General features: G+C 39.3%; 3 protein-coding genes across 7 annotated transcripts; 2 read left to right on the forward strand and 1 right to left on the reverse strand.

Moving 5' to 3' along the window:
• Positions 1-527: 527 nt before the first annotated feature.
• Positions 528-5702, forward strand: LOC131467240 (CD209 antigen-like). 2 transcript variants are annotated; one of them, XM_058641034.1, is made up of 7 exons: positions 528-594; positions 702-761; positions 991-1080; positions 2129-2164; positions 2246-2391; positions 3026-3126; positions 5000-5702. In XM_058641034.1, the coding sequence occupies exons 2-7, from the start codon at positions 725-727 to the stop codon at positions 5145-5147; spliced, it is 558 nt and encodes a 185-aa protein (XP_058497017.1). In that variant the 5' UTR covers positions 528-594; positions 702-724; the 3' UTR covers positions 5148-5702. The 2 variants fall into 2 exon arrangements, with proteins under 2 accessions (XP_058497017.1, XP_058497018.1); XM_058641035.1 differs by having other exon boundaries at positions 2249-2391.
• A 325-nt stretch (positions 5703-6027) lies between these two features.
• LOC131467164 (centrosomal protein of 95 kDa-like) lies at positions 6028-19340 on the forward strand. 3 transcript variants are annotated; one of them, XM_058640907.1, is made up of 21 exons: positions 6028-6249; positions 7306-7434; positions 8063-8170; positions 8389-8499; positions 9260-9380; positions 10249-10367; positions 10765-10985; positions 11893-11956; positions 12145-12212; positions 12584-12786; positions 12895-13006; positions 13123-13240; positions 13696-13904; positions 14288-14383; positions 14867-15017; positions 16501-16673; positions 16777-16851; positions 16989-17141; positions 17415-17561; positions 17786-17857; positions 18305-19340. In XM_058640907.1, exons 1-21 carry the CDS (start codon positions 6225-6227, stop codon positions 18479-18481), a joined length of 2652 nt encoding a protein of 883 aa, XP_058496890.1. In that variant the 5' UTR covers positions 6028-6224; the 3' UTR covers positions 18482-19340. The 3 variants fall into 3 exon arrangements, with proteins under 3 accessions (XP_058496890.1, XP_058496891.1, XP_058496892.1); XM_058640908.1 differs by having other exon boundaries at positions 13699-13904; XM_058640909.1 differs by lacking the exon at positions 14288-14383.
• Positions 14501-20557, reverse strand: LOC131467166 (THAP domain-containing protein 1-like). 2 transcript variants are annotated; one of them, XM_058640911.1, is made up of 5 exons: positions 20369-20557; positions 20065-20266; positions 15997-16045; positions 15793-15835; positions 14501-15613 (listed from the first exon to the last, which is right to left on the reverse strand). In XM_058640911.1, exons 2-5 carry the CDS (start codon positions 20224-20226, stop codon positions 15289-15291), a joined length of 579 nt encoding a protein of 192 aa, XP_058496894.1. In that variant the 5' UTR covers positions 20227-20266; positions 20369-20557; the 3' UTR covers positions 14501-15288. The 2 variants fall into 2 exon arrangements, with proteins under 2 accessions (XP_058496894.1, XP_058496893.1); XM_058640910.1 differs by having other exon boundaries at positions 20065-20555.
• Positions 20558-25888: the final 5331 nt, after the last annotated feature.

The raw sequence follows: 25888 nt of genomic DNA on the forward strand, positions 1-25888 counted from the left end.
AAAAAAATCTCAAAAAGCAGAGTTGCATCAAGAAGCCAGGGCACTACCATATGGAGATACAGAACAAACTGGCACGGGAGACTGAAGTGAGGTGAATGTGGCAATTAGGATGATTCAATTCAATTCTGTCAGTCAGGTTTTATACTGGTATGGGCTGAACTAGGGGCCACACAGTTGGTGTAGTGGTTAGCACTCTTGCCTTTGCAGTAAGAAGACCCGGGTTTCAAACCTGGGGTGGAACCTTTCTGCATGGAGTTTGCTGGTTTTCCCTGTGTGTGCGTGGGTTCTCCCAGCTTCCTCACACAGACCAAACACATGCAATAGGGGGTTTAAGTAAATTGGGCACTCTATATTGACCATAGGTGTGAGAGTGAATGGTTGTTTGTCTCAATATGTGGCCCTGTGATGCAAACTGTCCAGGTGTACCGTGGACACCCCTAGGCTGAGATTGGCACAGCACCGCGCTCCTTCTGTGGAGGATAAAGCGGCAGACTTTCACCCCACTCGCGCAAAACAAGCCCCTGCCAGCCTCTGTTGGTCATATTGGCAAGTGCGGAAACACAGACAGGCAGAGCCACTAAAAACAAGTAGTATGTAAGTAAGAAGTAAGGGGTCTGATGTTGAAATACTTATTGTTAAGAGAATAGGAAGTGAACAGATGTACATATACTTATTCTGAGTTCTGCTTATTGTTACTGTAGCAGTTACAGAGTCTGAGATAATCATGGATGGCAGAGCTGGTTTTGATGCTTCGAACAATAGTAAGTAACTTTAAGGTTGAAAGATTCTGAATGGTGTGATAGTACCAGTCCTTGTTTTTATGAACAACTCTTCATTAAGGGTGGCAGTGTTTTTAGAAAATGTCTGAGAACAAAACTACTTTTGTTCCCAGAAATGAAGAAACCTTTGTAGACATGAAAAGAGTCTAATACGGTGTCAGGCCTGTTTGATTAATAATGCTGATATTCCATGTGTGATATCTGCTCACAGAGAGAAACCTCTACACAGTGGTTGGTGTGACCCTCGGACTCCTGTGTATCCTACAAGCTGTTCTCAACATTTCCCTGCGTCTTGCTTTCTGTGAGTTGCCTCTTTTTTTATTTTCCTGTGACTTATTTGAAACTCAGCAAATGGACATTACAAAATCAGAAACTGAAACTGGCTGTCCTCATTGAGTAGCAACATTTACAGTGAAGATCATATTGTTTTCTGAATTTTATTAAGTAACTGGAGTTGTGCAGCTATGTCATGCTACTGAGAAAGAAAGTAATAAGGTCTTCTTGTTGAATCATGGTTTATTTCTTTTCAAGTGGAATTAAAGGTCAAATGTGTAACATTTCTGTATTAAAATATCTTTTAAAGAGCTATGTATATTTAAGGTAATGTTCTTACATTCACCAAAATGTTTCCAGCACTCCTGAAATCCTTATTTTCATTCAAGAAAATGGGACGTTTTAATTTGTTGCCTTTTACTGATGTTACCCTGTTCCATATTACTGTGGTTTTGTGGGCTTTATCGCCAAAATTATTACATTTTAAATGTGCTACCTTGGTCTAATCTCTGCCTTGATGAAAAAATAGTAGAATCAGGAAGCAGAAATACATAGTACTCTTAGCTGAAGTGAGGCATAGAGGCAGAGAGAAAAAGAGAGGAAGTCTGTCGTCATTCAGTGCCACACTTTTTTTAGAAAACACCTAATTGTTTTGTGGGGTATATGCAACTTTAAAATAAGCTGGAATTCAAAGCCACGTGGGGAAAAAGACCAAGATGATCAGTCACTTAATCAGGACGTGAGCCGAAGCTGCTCCATGTCAGAATCAAACTAATCAAAAAACCTAAACCTAGTCACATGTTTTGGCTAAAAGTAGTTTTCAGACAACATTTTAGCTTTCAGAGACCTATTTTAGATGTCACCAGGTTTTAGGTGAACTGTACACAGATAAGGGCAGTAAATGAACTGCAAATGTGTATCTATGATTACAGAATGTAAACATTTTGGAAAACCAATTCTGATCTATACTGTTCTGTAAATATGGCTGCTAAAAGCACTTGTTCCCAGTGGACATTGACAATGTCTTTTGCACGGTGCCCTAAAGTCAATTTAAGTCAATCTTTTTGCTCACACAGACGGAGACGAGTCCAAGATGCAGCTGAAAACCTTTGGTAAAGTTGAACTCTATGACATTGAGGTATAAAAGTAACAACAATGTAAAAATTCTATTGACTCTATTTTGTCATTATTAGCAGATCATTACACCCACCAAGGATGGTTGTATTTCAATCAGAGTGTCTATTACATTTCTTCTGTTAAAAATTCCTGGCAAGACAGTAGAGATGACTGTCTGCAGAGAGGTGCAGATCTGATTATTGTCAACAGCAAAGAGGAACATGTAAGTATGAGAGTCACATCTACTTCAATCATTCATTCATTCATTCATTCATTCATTCATTCATTCATTCAATAAATCAATCAATCTTCGTTTATATTGCTTCACATAAACCCAACCCTATTACACAAAGTAATCCCAGTTTGCAAATGAGGAAACACCAGAAGAAGGGTTGTAAATAATCCCCGATACAAAATCAACAGAAAATTATATAATAGTCCTATTAAAAAATTTAATGCATAAGCCAAATAAAAAATAGACCAACAAAAAAAAAATAAAAATGAATGAATGAATGAATGAATGAATATGAAGTGAATGTAAGAAATAGCATAAAATGTTGAAAATACTCAAGAGTAAATCAGGAAGGCTGTTCTACAGAAAGAGGAAGAAAATCACAACTCAACATGGGTCTTAGTTCTAACTTTTGCAATAACTAAAAGGCGACAACCAGCAGACGTCAGAGTTCTACAGGGCGGGATAAAAGCAAATTAGAAAGATAAGAAGGACAAAGACCTTTAAAACTTCAATATCTGTGTTGTGTGTTCTCTTTCTGGTCTTCATCGTTGTACGAGCAGCAGCATTTTGTAGTAATTGAAGCTGACCTTTTTATCTGTGTGGATCTCTTTCTGTTTATAAGGAATTCACCAGGCTATTCAGACAGTCCTTCTGGATTGGACTGACTGACATAGAGACAGAAGGAACGTGGAAATGGGTGGATGGAACTTTGCTGAGACAAAGGTAAATTTTTTTGCATAAATCATAATGTTATTTAGTAATACTGAATAAAAAGATGGTTGTCCTTTAAACCCGAAGGTCCCCTAATTAGGGGACCATGAGAGGTTCTGCGAAAAGAATTTGTGAACAACATCAGGTGAAAGGTAAACCCCTGAACCCTATTATAAATGTGACAAACACAGACACATGACAACTAAATCAAGTATCAAACTGCATATGGAACCACTGCGTTAACCCACTCGCCGCATTTCTGGATCTAACGTTCCAACACTTTTTCCAAAATGAAAGCTGAGATGGTTTCTGACGGTATAAGTCAAAGCAGTCTACAACAAAGCATTACGGAGATAAAGGCCAAAGAATAAAGACAACAGAAATCGGTTTGCCAAACAACAACTGTAAAAGTGCTCTGACCTTTGATGTTTATCCGTGAAAAGTAGATTTTTCAGTGAAAACGAACTTCCTGTGTTACACTCAAAACATTCCGGGTGTCTCTAGTTGATATAAGTATGGACGTGACCATAGCAGCCAATCGCGTCACAGCTGGGCGTACTGCTGCTTTTCATTGGCTAACAAAACTGTCAATCAAATTTTCGCGACGACAGCGTCCTTCTATTGGCTGTAAGAAAGCCAACGAGATGTCGAACATTCATATAGACCCATCCCTCGCTGAGATACAGGCCAGCAAAGAGACACACAGCTCAATCGTGCCACCAGGTGTTCATTTTTGGAATGGAAAATTTGTAGACTTCTGCTGGAACTTTGATACTAAGCCACAAACTGTTTTATTGAACAATAATAGTGAAATAAGTAGTTTAATACATGAGAAAATACAAATGGCACAGATGTTGCCAAAATGGGCCAAATGAGACCTTGTCTGTACTTTCTGTACTAAAACCTCTCTAATTTTACCAAACTTTGCAGAGATCATGTTGTACTTTGATTAGGATGACACGCAAATTCGTGAAGCGTTCCTCATTTTGAATCGAGAAATATTATTGTTTTTAAAAACAATACTACCATACTTTAGCACTACCATAGAGAATGAATAGGAAACGTTTTAGGGCCGTTTAGCTAAATAACTATGGTCCCCATTCCCGGGCAATGCAACATTTGCAGTTTAGAGCTGCAGCTGAATCATTCCAAAGAAATAGGCTTCTTTTTTTCAGGGGAGCCTGAATTCTTTTCATTTTTTTGTGTGCCATCTTCATTTACTTTTCACCAGTAACATATGTACTGATATTTACACATCTTAGCAAATCCCATGAGTGTTTCATTTACTATGACACCCAAAGTATTCAGAAATCTCAATATTTAACAGAGGAGTCTGGTGTATTTAGCGACAGCCCTGCTGATCTCGACTGGCAAGCGGTGTCATAAACCCTGCTACTGTGCTTCAGTCCAGTGTCAGACGGAGTCTGTGCTCCGGCCATGGAGGAAGTACTGAACACATAGTTTTAATTAACAGATTCTAATGATGCAGTTACACTGGAAACAACTGCTTACAAAATCACTAGTCACTCTTTGTGTGTTTCATGCAGCCGTGCAGTGATGACTCTGCCCACGTTAAGGAGGTACTATTTTTACAGGAGAAAACCAACCTAAACTGTGCCATGCCATGGCGAGGCGAGTCGAGGTGCACTGGGACCATAGAGGAAAAGGCCCATAGGTGTTTACTAACGGGCTATAAATAATTTTTTGTATTGCGACTCTGCTCATGTTCAGTATTAAGTTAGACGTAAGTAAGAACTGCTTATCGGTGCCATGCAGGCATCTGTTACAACATCACATATTTCTGTGGTTTATGAGTTTTCAGGAAGCTTCATCAGCAGGAAATATCATGGTGCATGTTAACGTCTAATTCTAATTTTGGTTTCAGCTTCTGGTTTGCTGGGGAACCCAACAGCAATGAAGGAAGAAATGAAGACTGTGGAGACACTATGTTCTTTGTACATGAAAACAGCTGGAATGATCAAGAATGTGCCTTTAAACATTTTTGGATTTGTGAAAAGACGATGGCTTCATAACTCTGCATCTAAACCCACTGGACTGATAGCAGGGACAGTGGTTCGTTAAAATGCATAGACACAGAGACAGAAGCTGATGTGTCTTGATGGGCTTTTTTCATGTCAGAAATGTATGTTAACATAATACAGGTTTAAAGAATTAAAAACTATCATGATTGAATTCCCATTATCTGCATTTAGGGTTCTGTTACATATGCTGGCTTTGGTTTTTAAACAGTAATAAATGTACACTGTATTAACAATGTTTTCACGTATATATAATATAATGTAGCTTTTGTTAATACACGGTCCCTGTTGTGACTAATGATTTGCTTATGTATTACTTTTAAAGTATGGCTTTGATTTTTCTCACGGTGTCAATAAAGCCTACACTGTGGAGTTGTGTTTACCACAGCGATGAATCACACGACTATTACATTTTGATATTGTAAGGCACTTTGTGCAATAAATGTGGTAAAATGCTCTATAAATATCATACACTCTAATTTCATTTTTCAGTTTGGGATTAATAAAGTACATCCATTCTATTCTATTCTATACAATATTCTTGTGGAAGTTTTGGCGACTCTTTTGTTAAATTAAAAAAAGAATATCCCGAGCTTTTGGGCTCTTGTTTTTCTCCTTTAAATTTAGTTTGTCCACCTCCTGTGACACACTGCTCATTCATACAGTGCACACACTTAATACTTTAGATGTTGCACCTTGCCTGCGTCGTGATAAGATGAAAGGTACATTTGCTTCAAACTGTGGAGGGCAGTATTACACCTCAAACTGATTTTTTAATTGTTCATGAATGAACGCGCACATACACAATCTCACCAGCAGATGGCGGTACGCGCCAATCGCAAGACACTTCCGGAAACAAAGAAGGAGCGTAACGCCCAATCAAACAAGACTTGAGTTTGAAATGAGAGTAGATAGTTGTTCTCTGTGTGTACACTAAGCCCCACCAAACACATCATCTGACCCCATTTCTGACCCACAAGTCTGAATTATAACAGATTTCTTCTTCTTTCTTTTTTTTTTATCCTGTCGGATGTTTACGATCTTCAGCTGCTCTGCGTCGATAGCTGTTTCATGGGACCCCAGGACGGAGAGAGAGGTGAGACGACCGAGACTGTGTCCTCCGGTCAGGAGAAAGCTAACGACACGTAACTAAGCTAACATGTAGCTGCATGCTCGTTGTTAAGTTTCCTGAAGTCACATAAGCCGAGTATCAGCTGTGCCAAAATCCGTTTCACGCACACTTGCCATTTTGATTTTTAGAGCCCTCAGTTGACTGTTTTTCCATAAACAAAAGCTCAGTGAACAAAAACAGACCCAACTAGCAGTGTTAGCTAGCTACTTTTGACCAACCGGTGAAGTTCAGACAAGGAACATTTGATAACTGTCGAAAATACAAACTATTTAAATTTTATACTAATATACTAAACAAATATCCGACGTTAATGTCTCTCTGCTTTAGGGTCTCTGTTATAAACCAAGATAGCTAGTAAGCTTATCACTGAAAAGAAAATGAAATGTATATTACCATTCCAATAGCATATGAAATAAAGAAAACAAATAAAACATACATTTGAAATCACTTCAACAAATATAATTTATGTTAATCCTTAGTCATCATATTGATAGAAAATGTAAAACACTTAAAAGCATACTTATGCCACAATGACAATAATGAAGACAGTGGAGCACACTGTCTTGATTATTGGTATTACTATTACTGTTTTGAGCCACACTGTTGTCGGTGTTATGGTTGTGTGTATGTGTTCTGGATTTGTCTGTAATTCCAAAATTAAAAATTAAGTGTTATTATAATACTTAATAGTGGAGCTGCTCAGTGGTTAAGACTGGTACCCTGTGTGCGAAAGACATCATGGTCGCAAGTTCGACTCCACCCCTGGCTGATTGTACTCAATTACATTGTAAGTGCTTTGGATAAAAGTGTCTGCTAAATGACATGTAATGTAATGTAATATAATGAAAAGATTGAATTGAAGTTTTATGCCAGGAGGAACCTGCTTTATGACTAAAAAACTAACAGATGCAGGATCGTGTCCCTTTATACTCTTTAAGTACTATGTTCATTTATTAAATCAATTTATGGTAAACGATGGTGGACACGAGTAAGATTATTTCCTCTGTTTCTTGTTTACAGATTGGGTTGACGTGGCAAATGATCTGTTCAGCAAGTGTCACATAAACCTGAGGGTGAAAAAAGTGACGGAGTGTGATGCAAATGTTTTCATTGCTTTGTATGAGAACATCTTGGGGGAGAAAGTTCCAGGTAAGAACCAAGATCCAGACCTACAGAATGTCAGAATACATTTTTGAGCAAGTTACTGTATTTTTAGATGTCTCTCATAAAATTAACAGTTTTATAACATCAGCCAACATTAATACACCAATCAATAATCATCAGATTGCAACAGTAAGTCGATACGACTATTACTGAATTAATCACCAACTATTGTGGTAATTGACAAATCAGTCTGTGCATTTTTGTATAAGAATAAATCCAGCTTTTCTTAAGTGTCAATATCTGGCTTCTTTGCTCCTCGACAGTAAACTGACATTGGTGCTTGATTTTTGACTGTTAATCACTAAATTTTTGTTCCTGCGACAGACCAAAACCTGAATGTATCTTTGCTGATTGTGCAAAGCTAATATTCATTTGAGTAAATCTTTGCCTGCGTCAGTTACATAACATGATTGTGCTCAGTATGAAAGGAATGCTAACAAAGACCATGCTATCATGATACTGTTGAGTAGTGTTTCCTAAATTCTTCCTTAAGTTTTTGTTGATGCTTGTGTCTTTTACAGTTTTTTGCTTGGTTGAACGTTTGTCAACTTTTCACTGTCTATGTGGTCTCATGTTTACATGCTTTGTGTTTTTCATATATTTGTGTGTCTAGATTATATTGCAGGACCATGCAGCCAAGAGGATGACATCCATAACGTTCAGTCTGTGATTGATTCACTGTCTCTGGATTACCTTCAGATCAGCCTGTCTCACATTACCGGTGTGTTCCTATATCCACAACAATGTCTTCATGTATGGCTTTAAAAGTTTAAATGTGCTAATGTGTGTCTCGCAATGTTTTACTATTAAATGCATAACTTTTACTTGACACAAATATGGTGGAAAATTCACTTTGGGATTCATAGGAGAGTTCCCAATCCCCCTCTTAGTACGTATAGCGTACTAAGTGTAATGCTGAGGTTGGCTGTGTGTTTGCAGGAGAAAATGTTGTCAGAGCAGACGAAGAGTCCATCAAGAACCTTCTGGAGATCTTTGATGGTCTCCTGGAATACCTTAACGAGGAGATAAGCGAGGACTCACAGAATAGTGGTGAGTAGATTGTTTGTTTCTCCTTTTCAGCTTAATAGATGATTTGCTAAACAAAGGGTAATTTTGAAAATGTGAGGCTGCTCAATTTTTACATGCAAAATATCTGATGCTCCAAATTTGTACCTTATTCTTTTACCTGTTTTCAATTTTACAAAATAATTTTTGTTAATATTTATGCTCTTAGCAGCTCAAAAGGATAGAACCATACTAATGTCAATTAAGTAAGAATAAAAGTTCACAGCAAAATATTGCATACAGTTCTTGTCATTAGAAGGCTTGCAGCATTTAGCAGCATCTGTTCTCAGTTCGCCTGTCTCCCTTATACTCACTTAGACAGAAGTGTTGATGTGGGATTGCCTGTCTGTCCTCCAGCATGAACTGGACATAATGTGCCTTAAACCCAGTCCAAGACCAGCTGGTGCAGGAACAGTCGGCCATCTTCATGTAGTAGAACTGAGGATGCCTTTGTGTGACTGGCCCTTCCCTCAGACCTGAGCCAAATCGCAATGTGTAGTTAATGACAGTAGTTAATAAATATGAGCTGTGAAATGTAATTGTGTAACTTGTTGAAATACCTTTATGATTATTTTTTTAAGAATTCATTTTCTTAGACACACATAACTGACATTTTCTCAGTATTGAATGTGAGTTTGTTCTCCTTTTTAAAAATTCCATGGAGGTCAATACATGTCATAATCACAGGTTCTGCTTTATATGATGCTTTTTTGATACATTTCACTTTCTCCCTCCCTTTTTCCAGAGGAACTGAGTCACAGTCTCAGTGAAGATGCTCCATGTGAAAATAAAGAGTCAACAATCTACAATGCCACAGAGCACAAAGAGACTAAAGTGGAGGGAGCATCTTTGTCTTCCATTGGAGAGTAAGAACTTCTACTAGACTATAATAGTACCAACATCTGTCCTGGCAGACTAAATTTATCTCTTCACATCTGACATTTAAATGCTTCCTGAATTTGTCTCCTCCTGTAAGTACTTGTGATCGAATCTTACTTCCCCTTTAAAAAAAAAAGAAAAAAAATACACACACACATCTTGGCTCATAGGGCAAACGTTGGTAATACCAGGTCAGATGTACTCCTGAAAGACTGGTTTCCCCAACATGACTCTGACCGTGTCTTCAGTGTCCTGTAACAGGCTGTACATCCTGTTGACACAGCCAGCTAAGCTAACTTCTAAGCAGAAGTGTAAATATTGAGATGTCTTTGTGGTTACATTTTTCTTCCTTGCTTTTTGTACAGGTTGTGACAGTGCCATTGCATTTCTTCATACTCTTTAAAGATAAGGTTTCAAACTCGTCCCCCCAAACAATTTCATGCGGCATCATAAATACGTTTATATGTATTTTTCCATCTCGAAACATATCAGAACCATGCTTTAAAGTGATGAAATATAGTAGTATTTTAAATATAGTAGTGGTGCCTTTCACATTTTAGAGGCACTTCATCTTGAATTATATAAATAGCCTCTTTATTACTGTGATACAGAAGGACCACTGTTCCAGTCTGTGTCAGAGTAGCTCTGTTATTAGTCATTTAAGTCAATACTACTGTTGTCATGGTGTCAACATTATGCTGTCTATGTACAAAGTAGACTGCATTGCTCTTATCAGCATCACTGCATGACTCGATCTTAGCCAAGTCTTTGATCTGGAAAACAGAAAATGGGAACTTGAAGCCATTTGAAAAAAAAATAATCAGAGAAAGCTCATATTTTGCCTTTATCCTCCAGGTCCACCGCCCAGTCCAGTAAACATTCCCTCCATTCCTGGAACTGTGAGGAGATGGGCTCAGCCAGTGAGATTATTGGGCTGGGAGTCTCTGCTCGCACATTTACAGGCAACCAAGATGGTAAGACACACAATCACAGACCTTTTCTATACTTCTGCTAATGACAGTGACACTGTTTTGGGGTATAATATTTATGCAGTAGTGATAGTTATCTTTTTTTTATTATTATTATTTGTGTTGTTAAATACATGTCACAATAAAATTAAAGGGTTCAAGGGGAGAGGTGTTTTTTTATGCAATGCACTTCAACACTTCGATTCAGTTGTTACAGTAGTTACCCAACAACTCACGAGTCTTTGCCGCAAACCTCAAAGATGTTCTGAGGCAATGTAGCACCACCAGTCAGTGTTTTGCACAATAGGCAGATCATTTAACACCCACATTGTACCATATTACCTGTAACAGTCATTTATATCAAGTATTATGGTGGAACTGTGATAATGCTTATTGTCTTAAGGACTGGCTGTCCCACCACAAACCTCGGATGCTATCACTACCCCTGGTTTTCTGGACACCCTGGATGCTCCACTGACTGAACCACTGCACTTAGCCATCCCTCTGCAGCCACCCAGCCAGAGCAACAATCCCCACATTTCTGACACAGAGCCACACGCACACGTCCAGCTCCCCAGCGCTGCTTCCCTCACAGAGGGAAAAACTGCACCTGTCACTACAGAGGTAGGTTTGTAAAAGACGGTCTGTTCAAGTTGAACCATTTTAATGTCAGCGTAGCTGTTAATAATATCATGCGGTATAAAAGGACATGCAAAGTTGCAGCAGTAAAAAGATAATATTACGAAGTCAAGTGCCAACATTGCAAGAATGTTTCTGGGTCTGTCTTTCACTTTCTCTTACACATGACACGTTGAATCATTCAAAACAAATGAGGCAACTTCAGGAATTACTTTATTGAACAGGGTCACAGCTGTTGATAATTGTTCTCTTTTTGATTGAAATATGTTCTGTTCCAACAAATGTTAAAGGTCATGCTAATCATCTCTTAATTCTTGCTTAAATTTACATTATAAACTATAGTCGCTACATACACTAAATACAATTGTGTGACTTTTTGTTGAGTCAGTAAAGACAGCAAACTCATAACCTTAACTGTGTCGCGTGTTACTGTAAACATTGCCCAGGGTTATTGAAGTGGACAACAAGCTCACGTCTTGAGTTCTGTCAGTGTGACAGTATATTTTGAGTTAAACTGTTCTTTTCTAACACGGATACACTAAACATGTAGTAAAGACTAGAGAAAGAAAAACTGAAGCCAGTTAAAACTGACACCTCACCATACCAACTTACTGCCAGGCCCTGAAAAGCACAACAGTCTGTTGTCATGTGGCTGCTTGTCCACAGACGGCTCAAGTTACTTTTATAGTTGACAGTATATCCACAGCTATTAAACTCAAACCTACAGAGGTGCATTGCTTTTTTTTGTTTTATAATCCATCTCCATTGTCACGACGTCTACATTTCTTTTCCAGAAAAGTTGCAGATTTTATTCACCCCTTTCTCTGCTTTACTGTAATTCACTTTCCTCTCTATTCCTCACTGTCATTTTCTTCCTTTCCCTGTCACACAGATCCCAGTAGGCGAGACCATTGTTTGCAACGGTCTTCACTCTCCTTCCATCTGCCAGTCACCTGGTAAGTCAAATAGCATGTAACCCTAACCTTTAACTGTGAACAACAATAATAATAATAATAATAAATCAACAAATAGTGTATTAATTCAATGTATATATAAAAAGCCTGCTGGGGGTTTAGGAAGTTGTTGCAACTGAATGTCTTTGTTGAATGGATTCACTTTTAATTGTTGATGTTGTGTTTTCCAGCTGTGAGTGTGAAGTCTGTGTCCAGTCAACGGAGAACAAGGTCAGACGTGGAGGAGGAGACACTGCAGGTAAAAGAGCATTAAGAGCAACATGCCTCATCTTACACTGATTTTACTCCAACCTTGACTCCCTGCAGACACGGCTGGTTTTAAGTGTGTTAAACAATTGATGATACAAAATATGATCATATTAGGTGTACTTGATTTCAATTTGCTCATCTAGACTCTTTCCAACATTTCAACAGATTCCCCGTATATAATCCGTATATAATACACGACTTACCGTGAAAATAACTACTTAAAATAAAAGATTGTGATGGTGTCACACAAGGTGTCTTTGAAAAACAAGCAGAAATGCAGCATCATGGATGCCAATTGCCAGTAAACAAAACGTCAATGCTGTAACTTTACCAAATGAATTTGTTCTCGTTTTCTCTCAGCCATTAAATGGAGGTCCCAGGAGGGTTTTGTTCCGCACCCAGCCAGATGTGCTGTTCCTCACCTTGCAGGATGAGATGGCACCCACCACCCCTTCTCCTTCAGACACTGAAGAAGAAGAAGAAGAAGATGAAGAGGATGATCCGAGTTATTCACAAACATTACAGAACAAAAGAATGCATCACAGAGAAAGGACAGAACACCGGTAGAAGACGCGATGTTGAATCAGATGTAATTATTTGATGTTGTAATGTGCCTTTTTGATTTACAACATCTGTTGTATGTCTGTCTTTGGCATCATCTCTCCAAACAGGAACCAGTTAGAGGATCCTCTGTCATATCGCAGACAGAGAAACAGAAAAGCAGAAGAGGAGCTGCATCACATATCCGAAAATCTGTCCCATCGACTTGAAGAACTTGATACGGTGCTTTTTTTGTTTTTAAATCTAGACACAGGAATGGCTTTGCAGCCATCAGATAATACACTGCATATAGTTAGTTTGCTAATTGAATGTTCTGTTGTTTCCTGTATTTCCTGTAGATGCTTAAACGTGTTCTGGGAGAACCTGGAGAGTCAAGTGAGGTCAGAGGAGAGGACAAGCAGTCCCACCACAGTGACAGTGTCATGGAGTGTCACAAGATTCCAAAACAACACACAGGTAGAGAATAAAAATGATAACCAAGGGTCATTAAACACATTGTTTGGAATAAATTCTGGGTACATTCGCTTCAGCCTTGATTCGTTTGGTTAGACTGAACTATTGAGCATTTCTGGCCATGGTGCTGTGTGTTTGGGTTAGTGTGAACACGATCTGAAATTTCCAATTTATTAATAAATTGGAGTATCAAGAGACGCATTAAAAAGCACCTGCTGCGTTATTTAAAAGTAAAGATATTTATAGACGTCAGCTTAGTGTTGATGATCAGAAAGACAAACGCTCATTTGACCACATCGTTCTCATTTGTGTACATGACTGACGTACATCTTCATAGAAAATAATGTATTTCAAGATGTGAACCGTGCTCAAGTTTTTAGGCTGCTTGAGGTTTTGCCTATGTGACTGTAAAAGTAGAATCAGGTTAAAAAAGAATGAACGTATCTGAATTGTAACAGCAGGAACACTGGACGTTGAGTCAACTCAGCGGACACGCTCCCTGTCCCCCTCCCCTCCACGGGTCCGCTGCTCCCAGCAGGAACAGTTGGAGAATGCGATGGCAGAAGCCCTGAGCCTGGATGATGGACGGCAGACAAACCTCGCACTCTCTGAGCATTCAAGGCGAGGAGAGGCACGACACAGACTGTCTCACAGAAAACACAGCAAGGTAAATGTCGTAACTGTCGTTTTGGTTAGTATGAGTATACAGACACAATCATTGAAGTTCCTGTATAACAGCATGTGAAAATAGCATTTAGGAATGGCTTCCTCCTTTCTAACAACTGACTGTAATTTGCAGAATGCTTAATAGTTTTTAGTGCTACACTGATGCATAACAGGAAGATTATGAAGCAATCTGCACCTGCTTGTAAATAATAATACACTTTAAGTATTCAAAAAGGGTTTTCACTGCCTAAAATGTTGTTTAAAGTTGCAGTTGATATATTTTTCTGTACAAAAAATATATATATTTTCAGAAATGCATATTCTATCCTCAGTCTGATATTTTAATGTGCTGTTCCTCATGTCTCCTTGTCTCTTTTTTTCCAGTATCTGGAGAATAAGGCATGTGAGGAGGAGTTAAAAAGATATGAAGACAAAGAACGAGCAAATTTAGACAAAGAACGTCTCAAAGCTCAGGAAGCTGTAAGTCAAAAATGTGGAGTCTGTTATGCTACTGGTAGCGTGAACTCCTTCCCCCGTTTAAATGAATGATATTCGCTTTTACCCTTGAAGAGAAGACTCATTTGATGAAGGCAAACATTTGTTCAGAAAAATGCAAAGTTTTAATGCATTTACAGCAAAAATGCTAAATCAGGCATAACAAATGGTGTCCACTGATATTTTACATGACCTGTAAATGCCTGGTTATCCCAAACTTGCCTTGTTGTTAAAACAAGTGATAATCTAAGGGTATTAACTTAACCATCAAAGTTCAAACTTTAACATAACCGCAAATATACAAGACCAACCTTCGGTCCCATCATTCAAATGATCACAGAATTTGACAGAGTTAGTTAAGGTACAGAGTGCAGGCTCTTACTGTTATAGTTGAGAAGGGAACATCATTCAATCAATAAATGTCTTCACAGAGACAGATTAACAGACATGAGTGTTGTGTGTGTGCAGGAGCGAGAGTATCGAGAGGCCATACTAAAGGATATTTCCCAAGCCCCCCGGCTGTCCCCAGTTACAAAGAAGACCCAGCACAAGCCACAGCGACATACTCAAACAGCCCCAGTACGCAGGCGGCAGGAGGCCCACAGGAAAGCTCCATCAAGTAAGTCATGTATATTTACCCAACAAAACTTTGGGTCAATATACAAAATATACAAAACATTTTTCCTCTATATTTTGGGACAACAAACAACATAATGGCATGTCTCACCACTAGTGAGTGATGCAATGCTACCAATCAGACTGCAGCAAATTTTCATAATTTTTGTCCTCAAAACGTAACATAAATCTGAAACTTGTTTCAATATCAACTACATATATGTGTTAGTGGCATCCAGGACTGAGCCACGACTGTGCCACGACTGTTCCTTGTTTCACCAGTGGGCCGTGGGTTTCACACACTTATCGGGCTGTGACGACTGAGCCTCGTCCTCTGAAGGTGACGACTGAGCGTCGTCCTCTAAAGGCACCTTGTTCTTTGGCCGACGTTTCCTCTTTGGTGCCCTCTGAAATTTTGTGTCTTTAGCTTCAGGCTGGTTGACCCACTTGCGCTGATAATCACAGTAATAACAGCTCTGGTAGACGGCGAAATAAGGACGGCGATTGAATTTGCGGCAGCGGCACTTTCTGTCGCACGCTGGGCAGTTACTCATCAGCTGCAGGATGGCCTCCTCGTCAACAATGTACTGTGCAGTTTGTCTGCAATGGATCAGAAAAGATTTTTACAAATTATAACAAAACTATGGTGGTTTGGTGCAACGTTATCAAATGAATTTTAACAACATACTCAGTCTCACAACTGTCTGCATCATTTTAATCTGTGTGGTTCAGAATATAAGAGGAATGGGAACCGTTCAACGTTACTTGCTGTGACTCACTTTTCTGTGGTTCGAGGGAACATCTCAGAATTTACTTGATTGCCTGGTAATTGAAATACATGGCAAGGCACAATTACATTTTTTTGTCCAAAGATGAACAAGCATTCAAAAACTATTTAACTATTATATCGCAATATCAAAATTGCAACTCTATATCGTCTCAAAATTGTCCAGCCCCCCAACCTCAGTAGCGACGAGACTCACCTGTGCTTCTGAGTGTTTCTTGTGGCATGTCCGACAAGTTGACCTGCATCTGTAAAACACCAAATTGGAGCTGAAACAATTTATCGATTTCCGATTGTTCAAGCTTCTTAAATGTGAATATTTTCTTCATTTCTTTGTTCTGGATAACAAATAAATCATTTAAAAGTTAATCATTTTGGTTTGTGGACAAAACAAGACATTTGAGAACATCATCATTTCCAGGTTAGACGCACCGATCAACATTTTTGAAAGGTTTTCTGATATTTATGGACCAAACGATTCATCGATGAATCGAGAAAATAATCGATTGTGAAAGTACACACACACACACCCACACACACACAGTACAATACTCTTGTGTCCAGACTTTTTTTGATTTTTGAAGATTTCTGGGGGCCACTGGCCTCTCAGACCTTTTTTTTTTTTTTAACAGTAAATGTTACACACTACTTGTTCACTACAGCCTTGAGCCTCTGGTGTTTATTTTGTCATTTTGTTCTCCAGTGAAGGTGAAGGAGAACGAACTCCTCCCTGTGCTACTGGAGGAGTTGCCCCACCTCCACATTACCCCTCAGGTTCTGGGCAGGATGTGGGAGCAGCAGATGCAGCAGGTGGACAGACTCCACACCGCTACATCTTCTCATCAGAGCCGCCAGCGCCGCAAACGCACCGACGAGGTGGGACGGCGGTCATTAAAAGTGAAACGTACAATGGCAGGTCTATGCCCTGTAAAATATAAGATTGATCTGATGGATATATGAATCTCTGCTTCTCTTCCAGTTGGAAGAGGCACATAGGAAACATGACCTGCTGGTGGATCTTGTCAGCAAGGAACAGGACCACAAGAGGCGTCTGGTGAGCATCTGCAGTCCAGCACGTTTCGTAATCTACTGTCTTACAGTGGATGTTTAAAGTGTGATGGAATTTTCATACAAGAGAAAACCACTGGAGTCTTGTTTGTCATAACAAGCTTGCTAAAATTTGATCTTCAGAGGGACTTCAAGGAGCGCATCCAGCAGCAGAAGTCGACACAAAACAGAGTGAAGGAACAGAGGCAACAAGTGGCCCGTGCCAAGAAGTATCACAACGACTACCACGTCCAACACCGCGCTCGACTGATGAGGGCACGCACCAAAGAGGAGCAGGTGGGTGATGAACCGCCACACACGTCTTTGTACCACACTTCGAAGACTAAGGCCACAACTGAAAAAACATTCATTTTCAAAGCACTATCATCTTAAGAATATTCAGTGTGAAATGTCCAATTGCCAACAGTCTATTGTAGGTGATGTATTTTAGTAAACAGAATTACTATTCTGACTGTTTGGTTTATTTTACTTGTCATTGTGGGTGTCAGTATCATTCTGTTTTGTGTCTTTTGGGTGACATTTTGTTGTGAATGTGTGTTGTCTGTTTAGATGTTTCGGAATCTGTTCGAAGAAGGTTTAGAGCTGCAGAAAGTCAGGTTGAGGGAACAGAGAGCTTACGCCAAGGAGCAGCAACTGGAACGTCAGAAGCGACACCAGGATCACATCAAGTCCATGGAGAACTACTACAAAGACCAAGTACGTGATGCGCACACACACACACACACAGTGTGGTCTATGCAAGAACTTAGCATTGCTGATCACAAGATCGTGCCAATATGTTACACCAAAAAACAAGGGGCAAACCATGTTACCACATAGAAGAAGGTAATACTTATACTATGAAACTGTGTCAACTCAGGACTCAAAGTAGCAGATTTAAATAGCATTTCAAGTGACACAATATCTTTTTTCTTTTTCAGTTTTCACTACTGTCTGAAAAACTTGCACAAGAGCGACAGGAGCTCCAGGTTCGGAAAAAAGCTCAAGAAAAGGTAAATGTACAACGAAAGGTTTCCGGAATCAAGACCGCTGATATGTTTGAAATCTGTGGCTTTTTGTCAGATTGTCAAATACTTGTTCAACTTTTGTTTCTTATCGAGTACAGTGCAGGAATCAGGTTTTCCTAATTTATTTCTTAGATCTGTAAACTGTCAGATAAAGCCTTTAGTCAGGTTGAATATTATTTTGATACTGATCAAGTAGTTGTAGCATGAGGTGACGCTTGATAACCTGTGTGAGTCGTCACTGATTCTCCCTCAACCTTCATCAGTTGTTTAACTTGTCATGTTGCAGTAGAGTTGGTCTTTTGTTTTAAATCTGTAGAATTTCTTGAATGCCATTGATTGTTTTTGGGTCAAACAATAGGACTCACTTTAAACAATAATGTTCAAATTTGATTGGACAAAGATGTTATATTCATTAGTTTAAATTGATTGCAGGCGCTGCTGAAGATGAAGCGAGAGCTGCACTCCAGGATGGAGCGTGAGATTGGGGAACTGCAGAAAATCGTTGTCCAGAACGACGAAGACGACTACTTTGAGAACCTGGAGGTCCAGAGGCTGCGTAATCGGATGCACGCGGCTTCTTTCCAGTACAACACTAGCTATCTGCACTGAGCGCGCAAGCAGTGCTGTTTTATGATTCTCTTGATCGAGGCTGGATGTATTTTGTATTTTTTGAACTGTCCGATTTGGGTATGGCACACGGAGATCTGAATAGTACCATCTTCTCAGGCAACTTTCTTCAAAAGATTTGCACAAGGAAAAAAAAAAAAAAATCAGGCACAGAGAACTTAAACAAGTCCTGATCATTAATTAATAATGAACGGAACACTCAATATGTAGCAAACAGCTAACTCTTCCTCTCGTCTGAGCTGCTAGACCTGAACTAGAACACACCTTAGACCAAGTCCCCTTCTCTTCCATGGTTTTAAGATTGTTTGAAAGTAGTTCCCTCACTGTGCAGTCTGTGTTGTTACAATAGCAGGAAATGTGTAAAAATATTCTTCCGCCTGCCAAAATAGGGACCAACGATGCAAAGTTAGTATGAATGTCACCTTCAAGATTTTTATTCCCACGTGTGATGTCTTCCTATAACATTTTAACCGTGTCAGCAGATTATTTATTTTTTAACTTTATTGTCATTTCATTTTGATTCACCTGGTGTTGTGCTGTCTGATCACCAGGGGGCGATGATAATCAGTCTTACGTGACATCGATGTTGATTGTTTTTAACTTGCAGGAACCTTAAAGGGATAGTTTGCAATTTACTGAAGTGGGGGGTGTATAAGGTACTTAAGCACAGTCCTAGTGTGACATACCGTGGTCAGCATTCTATTTGCGGTCTGTTTGTCGAGGCAGAACACCAATGAGATTTCCACATTGTTTTGCTGTAAACTGGGACCACAAAGAAATCACGTGTAGCCCAAACAGAGGACCTGACTGAATAAACCCATAACAATCTAAATGAACAGTACATTTTGAATGTTTTAAGATTTTCTGTTATTTTAGCTTTTTATCTGGTGCTTTATGGAAGGGGAACTGATTCTGAAAATGAATTAAAATCAAGTGGATTCATCTTTGAGCCTGAGCAAAACTGCAAACAGACTCGGCCTCTGAGAGAACATCTCAATCACAAACCAAAAAAAACAGACAATGTACCCTCACAATGGCCGAGTCCAGCCAGACTTTAAATGCTGCAGCCCAATTTAAATTCTGTATATCTTTTTTTTCGCCAAAAAAAACTTAAAAACATTCCTCTGATCAATACACAAGTCTATAAGATTCAATATTAAATAACAGTCATGATAACCTTTGGGACAGACGTAAAATGAAAAATTTAGTATACATATGCTTCACCAAAAATTTTTTTTACTAGTTTCCAAAGATAAATGTGTTATTCAAACATCAGACACATCATCATCTTATGGATTTTAAGTTTACTCTTCATTTGACCAAATGGGAAAAATGGGTGAACTTGCCCTTTAATTATGTCTTATTTACAAAACACACTAGCAGTGTTTTGGTGACAGAAGTTGCAAACTGGAGCTTTAATGGGTACATGGCCCACATGCAGTACCTGCAGGGCCCACCAGAGGGCCGCAGACAACACTTTGGCAATACAGAAAAACAAATACAAAATGAAAACGCACTACGGCCTTCATATGTGATTTAGCTCATTTGTTAGGAGTGTGTCTTACCCGACTGTTGGGGACAGCACTGGTCTTCAGCACGTGTCGGTCCCGCTCGTTAGCCCTCGGTTCTCTGTAATCCTCCTCACTGAAGTGAGCGCTGCACACGCGGAGTTGTCTCAGTGCGGAACGCGGAGTGTCCGCGGCGACGTTCATGACAACAAGCCACATTTTTGTGCAGTCAGTATCGCGTAAGGGGATACGGTGAAACCTGTAAGGTGACCATGACACGTTTTTGTTACCGCAACCCGGAAAAGCACACATACGCACCATTTTTCACTAAATCCTCTGATTGGTGTTGTTGTTCACGCACTCCTTTCTTCAGTTGATCTAGAGCGGCGTAGAGATACCCTGAGAAAATATAGTGCCGAACAGAAGCGACGACGGTTCGTCTACCAGGACGGTGAATTTAGGTTCAGTCTATTCAAATGGCGGCCCGAGGGCCACATGCGGCCGATCACCAACGTATTAGTAGCCCACCATTAACAACTGAAGAAATAACTAGAGAAACACTTTCACTGTCCTCAAAGATTCCTACTGTAGTCTGATAGGTTCGATGGCAGTGTTAGTTCTTGTGTATTCTGTTAAAGACACTTTCAGAAGTTTGTGGCTCATATGTTTATCTTATTTTAAAGAGAAACAAACACTATTGCTAATCTTTTTGATCTTATGCATGTTTGTTTCACCTGGGTCAAATATGACAAACACAGGTATGACCAAAATATTTTTATTACTAGTTCTTTATTATTATTATTATTATTATTATTATTATTATTATTATTATTATTATTATTATGCACTTTTTGACATACCTCAGATTACAATTGCACTGGCTTTAAATTTGTCATCACCTTACTGGTGGCTGAAAATGTCAAGCCCAGCTAAGATTTCTTCTGCCCAACTGAGTTTGTAATTGAATAGTCCTGGTTTGTTATTTAGTTACTTTTTATGCTAGGCTTTCTTTGATGTCCCCGTTCACAGCTAAACAATCACGTCAACAACAGGTTTGCAATGTTTAACAATAAACAGTAATGACCAATAGTCTCATTAAACATGTGGACTCCCTCGTCTTCTCAGGTTACACCATGTCACATTTGAACTGATTTCCTTGAGGGTCAGGCGACTGTATTTTAAACATTTTAACTATGGGCGGGGGTAAAAGTTGATACAGTGAAATATTGCATTCTTTTGCATGGCGGTATCATATCACTTTTGAGACACCAGGTATCGATTTAACTGGTTACCAACAAACAAACTTTTTGAAAAGAAAGACAGACATTTCAGTCCACTAGATGGTGCCAAGTGCTCACTCCCACTACAGCTGTTGTGTGAGTAAATCACAACATAGGATTTAGAAAATTACTCACAAGTTAGGATTTAGAAAATTACTCACAAGTTATCATTGAGAGTATCTGTGTCCCAGCTGCACATTTAGTTGATGAGAAGGTGTAAAAACTTTAACTATCCCTCAGGGTTTCTCAATCCTGGTCCTGGAGACCCACTGCCCTGCATGTTTTAGAAGTTTCCCTGCTCCAGCACACCTGATTCAAATGGCCAGCTCAACAGCAAGCACAGCAAAAGCCTGATAACGACAAATGTATTTGAATCAGGTGTGTTGGAGCATGGAAACTTTTAATCATATGGTTTGACAACTATACCTGTGCTAATTGGTCATTTAGTTTCTGCTTGATTACACTGGGGCCTCAAATAATAAAAGGAGGGGAGTTGTTAGAAGATGGACATACCACAATGTATTTGTTTCTGTCAAATCCACAGGCATCTATCTGCTTTAACTCCAGCAACTGAGATGTTTCTCATGATCTCCATTCACATCAGTCTGCTATTTTCTGACAAGCTTGTTGACAAAGTTAAACATTGCTCACAGACTTAAAACAAATGATTTTATCAAGCAACTGTGCAATTTTGAACAAAGAGGAACAAGGAAGATCACTTAAAACAAGGAAATTAACAAAACAACTACAAAAGGAGAATGATCCAAACGTAGTTTTGTTGTGGCCGGGTCATACGTGTAGCGTTTTACGTCTTCAGAGAGCCTTTCTCTTGCTCGTTCTGAGCTTCCGAGTTGTACACCAGTGAATTTTCCATGGTTACAATCTCCTACGGTGTGTCTTTTGACCAAAACAAAAGTGCACCACCAACTGAACTGGGAAGTGTTGTGGTACACAGAGCACACACAGTACAATCCATGCAAACTCAAACAGGAAGTGTGCTCACATTCATCCTCGCAGGGTTAACCACAGACCACTGCTGAAGTGAGCGGAGTGTTCACCACACAGTTGTCTGATCCGTCAGTCACAGTCCTGTATTATTCACCGACCTCGGCACGTGGGCTGCGTCTTTTCAGTTCACCTAGAAATCGCTGTCATTGTTGTCGTCGTCGTTGTCCGACAGATTAGTCCACGTGAAGCGGTGTGCACAGAAAAAGCACACCTGGGTGAGCACGAGCTTCAGTCCCTCCACGCGTTTTCTAACTTTACATTCTTGGCTGCATTTGCGGCATGACCTGAACTGCTGGAGGAGACATTCTTCATCAACAATGAACTCTGAGGAGCTGAGGGAGTCACACAAAGAGAGGCAACCGTCATTCACATGACATGTTCAAGTCTGCTCTGTTGTTAGGCGTTTTTCCATTATACAGTTCTAGCACGACTAGGCTCTATTCTACTCGGCTTGGTACCAGGCACGTCTTTTTTTCCACTACTATAAAACTATAGTATAGCTCAACATGAGCAGGGTCATCACTAGAGCTGCAACTAATGGTTATTTTCATAATCGATTAATCTGTCAATTATTTTCACGATTAATTGAGTTATCGCTTGGTCCACAAGATGTCAGAAAATGTTAAAAAATGTTGATCAGTGTTTGTCAAACCTGGAAATAATGAATAATGTCTTGTTTTGTCCACAAACCAAAAACAAATCAAAACCCTTTTAATGATTTCTTTGTTATATGGAGCAAAGAAACAAAGAAAATATTCACATTTAAAAAAGGAGCTAAAACAATCAGAAATCTTGATTTGATCATGAGACGCTTCAAACCGATTAATGGATTATCAAAATAGTTGACAATTAATTTAGTAATCGATTAATCGAGTAATTGCTTCAGCTCTCGTCATCACGAAACTTATTTTATTTGCGATACAAACTAGTAGCGGGCAAATCAGTTGTTTTCAGTGTACTGAATCATTATGACCAGAGAACAGACTCCGTTTGACACAGTCACTGAACTGAAATACGGCCGATCGGGTTGCGATTCAGCTCACGATCGCCAGTTTTCAGCAGTGCTGTTGCTAAATACACCACAATGCTCTGTTAAATGTTGTGATTTTAGACATTTCCTTGCTAAATATTGGAGATTAACACATGTTTTCTTGATTTTTAAGTCTTTGTAACTGATCTACATTTTGGCATTGATCGTTTGATTGCTGTCGGACATCACGCTCATGACTAAGTGATGACACTCTCTGACCAATCAGTGGCCGGCAGTCTGTTGACATCACATTTTAGTATCAGCTCAGCTCACTCAAAAAAAGCACCTGGTACTATCACTACTGGAAAAAGAGTCGAGCTGAGTCGTGCTAGAACTGTAATGGTGTAAAAGTGCCAATACAGATGAATACAGGGTCATATAGTAGCATTACATCAGCATACCTCCCCAAGTCCACCAGGTAGCGTCCATCTCCCACACTTAAAGATGTGCTGTATTCTTCCCCATCATCCTGAATGTCTGTGTATGAAATCATTTTAAAATAAAAATACATAAGTGAATGATTTCAGTTCTGAAAGTTAAATCACACAATGCAGATTTCCAGGACTTTGCTAATGTGAAGGCAACTCACGTTGTTTGGTCATCGTCCGCTGACCTGGACGAGCTGCATCCGACATCTTCAAAACACACAAGCAACACAAACCCATCAGTATGACACCTTCTCTCCTAATATTACGACTTCATTCTTGAAAGCTTCGTTGTTTTCCTCATTCTCTTTAGTAAAATGGTGAAATGATATGAACTCAGTTTACAATAATATAAATAAGAGAGAAGCTGGAACCAGATCATGGTCTTAAAAATTACAAATACTTAAATCAACTGTTAAAAAGAACCCCGGCTATGAAGACATGTAGTTCTTAAAAGATAAAATGTTAGTATCAGTTATAATAAATTGATATAAAAAACCTTCTTGATGTCTTTGTTTTTATAAAATGTGTAAAAATAGTTTAACTCGCAGGTCGCCATTGTTGTTGACGTCGCAATGCACTCTGAGTAGCGTCGTCACAAGGTTGCACTGGCAGGCTTCGGGACCCTGTGCAAACTCACATCACTCCCCTTGTTGCCCTTTGACTGGAAAATGCATCCAAAAGCAGCACAATGTGTAAGCTTACTCAACTGTAAGCACATCAACAAACACTAGCATCCATAGCTATTCTACCAAGTGCAACCACCATACGCCATCGCCCCCAGAGTGCATTGCGCGCGGAAAACATGGCGTCCTACGTATGTCAAAATATGAACTAAATATTATAGATTTCTAAATCAATGGCAATATCTTATGTGTTTCTGACAACATATTTAGTACAAGAGAACAATTGTGGCTTATTAGGGCCTATAAGTCCTCATAGCCACGGTTTCTTTTAAGTATTCCGATTAATTTTATTCACGTTTCAGCTGTTGAAGGGGATTTCTGGTATTCGTTGACCTGAAGCTATGTTTATAAATGTGGTTGTGCACATGAATAATACTTAGAAAATGTTTCAGAATCGGTCCAGTCGAGGTGCACAATGGCTGTGTTCTGTCTTTTTTGCTGCTCCCTCAAGGCTGAGGTTTTTTTGTAAGTATTTTTCATGTACACACCAACATTTATAAACATAGGGCCCAGGTCAAACAAAAAGGCCAGAGTTCCCCTTTAGTCAGACTCATATGTACCTCTCCACTTGAAAACTGGGCAGGAGAATCACAAGGCTCCTCATCGGGTGATGACATGAATTCATCTTCACACTGGACATTTTTACTAAAGAAACACACAAGAGCAGCAAAAGGACTGAAGTTAATTTCACCTGCACTTAAGTTTATTTACAAACATTTTCTGTGTGTGTGTGTGGGGGGGGGTTGCTTAGTTTTTTCTTAACATGGTAGCAGGAAGAGCACAGGTGTTACTGATCACACTGATGATGGTGAGGAAACTAAATGGAACTCAGCCATCACTCATTCAATTATTGGTACCTGAGCACTGAGTGGTGCTGAGGCCTTATTGATTTTTCTTTGTTGCGTTTTAAATTATGATAACTGCAATTATTTTAAAATTTTGGTCGAAATTTCAGTAACAAAACTTTCTGTGGTTGTTCCTGACATACAATATTAATTAATTTTGACACAGATGGGTTTTTTTTTGTACACAACGTTATTTCTGTCACAAAAAAAACGCAGTATAAAACGATTTCACACAGATAACAGAACAGAAGCACATCATGTGAAAGTACTAGCGTGGACTTTGTGGTGGCATTAACTTGACATGACATTAACTTAGTGACTGCTGTTGTGACTAAGCATTATTCAGTCAGATATTGTGTAAACTAACCCTTCATGACGCTGCTCTGGCCCCTCTTTTTCGTGCTCGGGTTCAGACTCTGGCTCGGGTTCGGACTCTGGCTCGAACTGGTACGGTGCTAACGATGTGGTCCATCCAGATCCAGCAGCCATTTTACTCCCGCGGATGCGTAGCCTTGTCACGTGACTGTTTTTCTCTTTTTTTTGGAGCCGTGTCACGTGACTGTTTTTTTTTTTTTTTTTTTTTTGAAAAAAAAACGCGGAAGAAGGG

The sequence above is a fragment of the Solea solea genome, chromosome 10, assembly GCF_958295425.1.
Source record: "Solea solea chromosome 10, fSolSol10.1, whole genome shotgun sequence".
NCBI lineage: Eukaryota > Metazoa > Chordata > Actinopteri > Pleuronectiformes > Soleidae > Solea > Solea solea.

Bases quoted from the DNA above. Each gene is read 5' to 3' on its own strand.
- LOC131467240 (XM_058641034.1), top strand. From the start codon at position 725: ATGGATGGCAGAGCTGGTTTTGATGCTTCGAACAATA. The intron at 1,081-2,128 runs GTGAGTTGCCTC...TTGCTCACACAG, and splicing joins TTCCCTGCGTCTTGCTTTCT to ACGGAGACGAGTCCAAGATG. The intron at 2,165-2,245 runs GTAAAGTTGAAC...TGTCATTATTAG, and splicing joins GATGCAGCTGAAAACCTTTG to CAGATCATTACACCCACCAA.
- LOC131467164 (XM_058640907.1), top strand. From the start codon at position 6,225: ATGGGACCCCAGGACGGAGAGAGAG. The intron at 11,957-12,144 runs GTAAGTCAAATA...TGTGTTTTCCAG, and splicing joins TTCCATCTGCCAGTCACCTG to CTGTGAGTGTGAAGTCTGTG. The intron at 12,787-12,894 runs GTAGAAGACGCG...CTCTCCAAACAG, and splicing joins AGAGAAAGGACAGAACACCG to GAACCAGTTAGAGGATCCTC.
- LOC131467166 (XM_058640910.1), bottom strand. From the start codon at position 20,328: ATGGTGCGTATGTGTGCTTTTCCGGGTTGCGGTAACAAAAACGTGTCA. The intron at 16,046-20,064 runs GTAAGACACACT...GGTGTTTTACAG, and splicing joins GTGCTGTCCCCAACAGTCGG to ATGCAGGTCAACTTGTCGGA. The intron at 15,614-15,792 runs GTGAGTCACAGC...GATCCATTGCAG, and splicing joins TTCCCTCGAACCACAGAAAA to ACAAACTGCACAGTACATTG.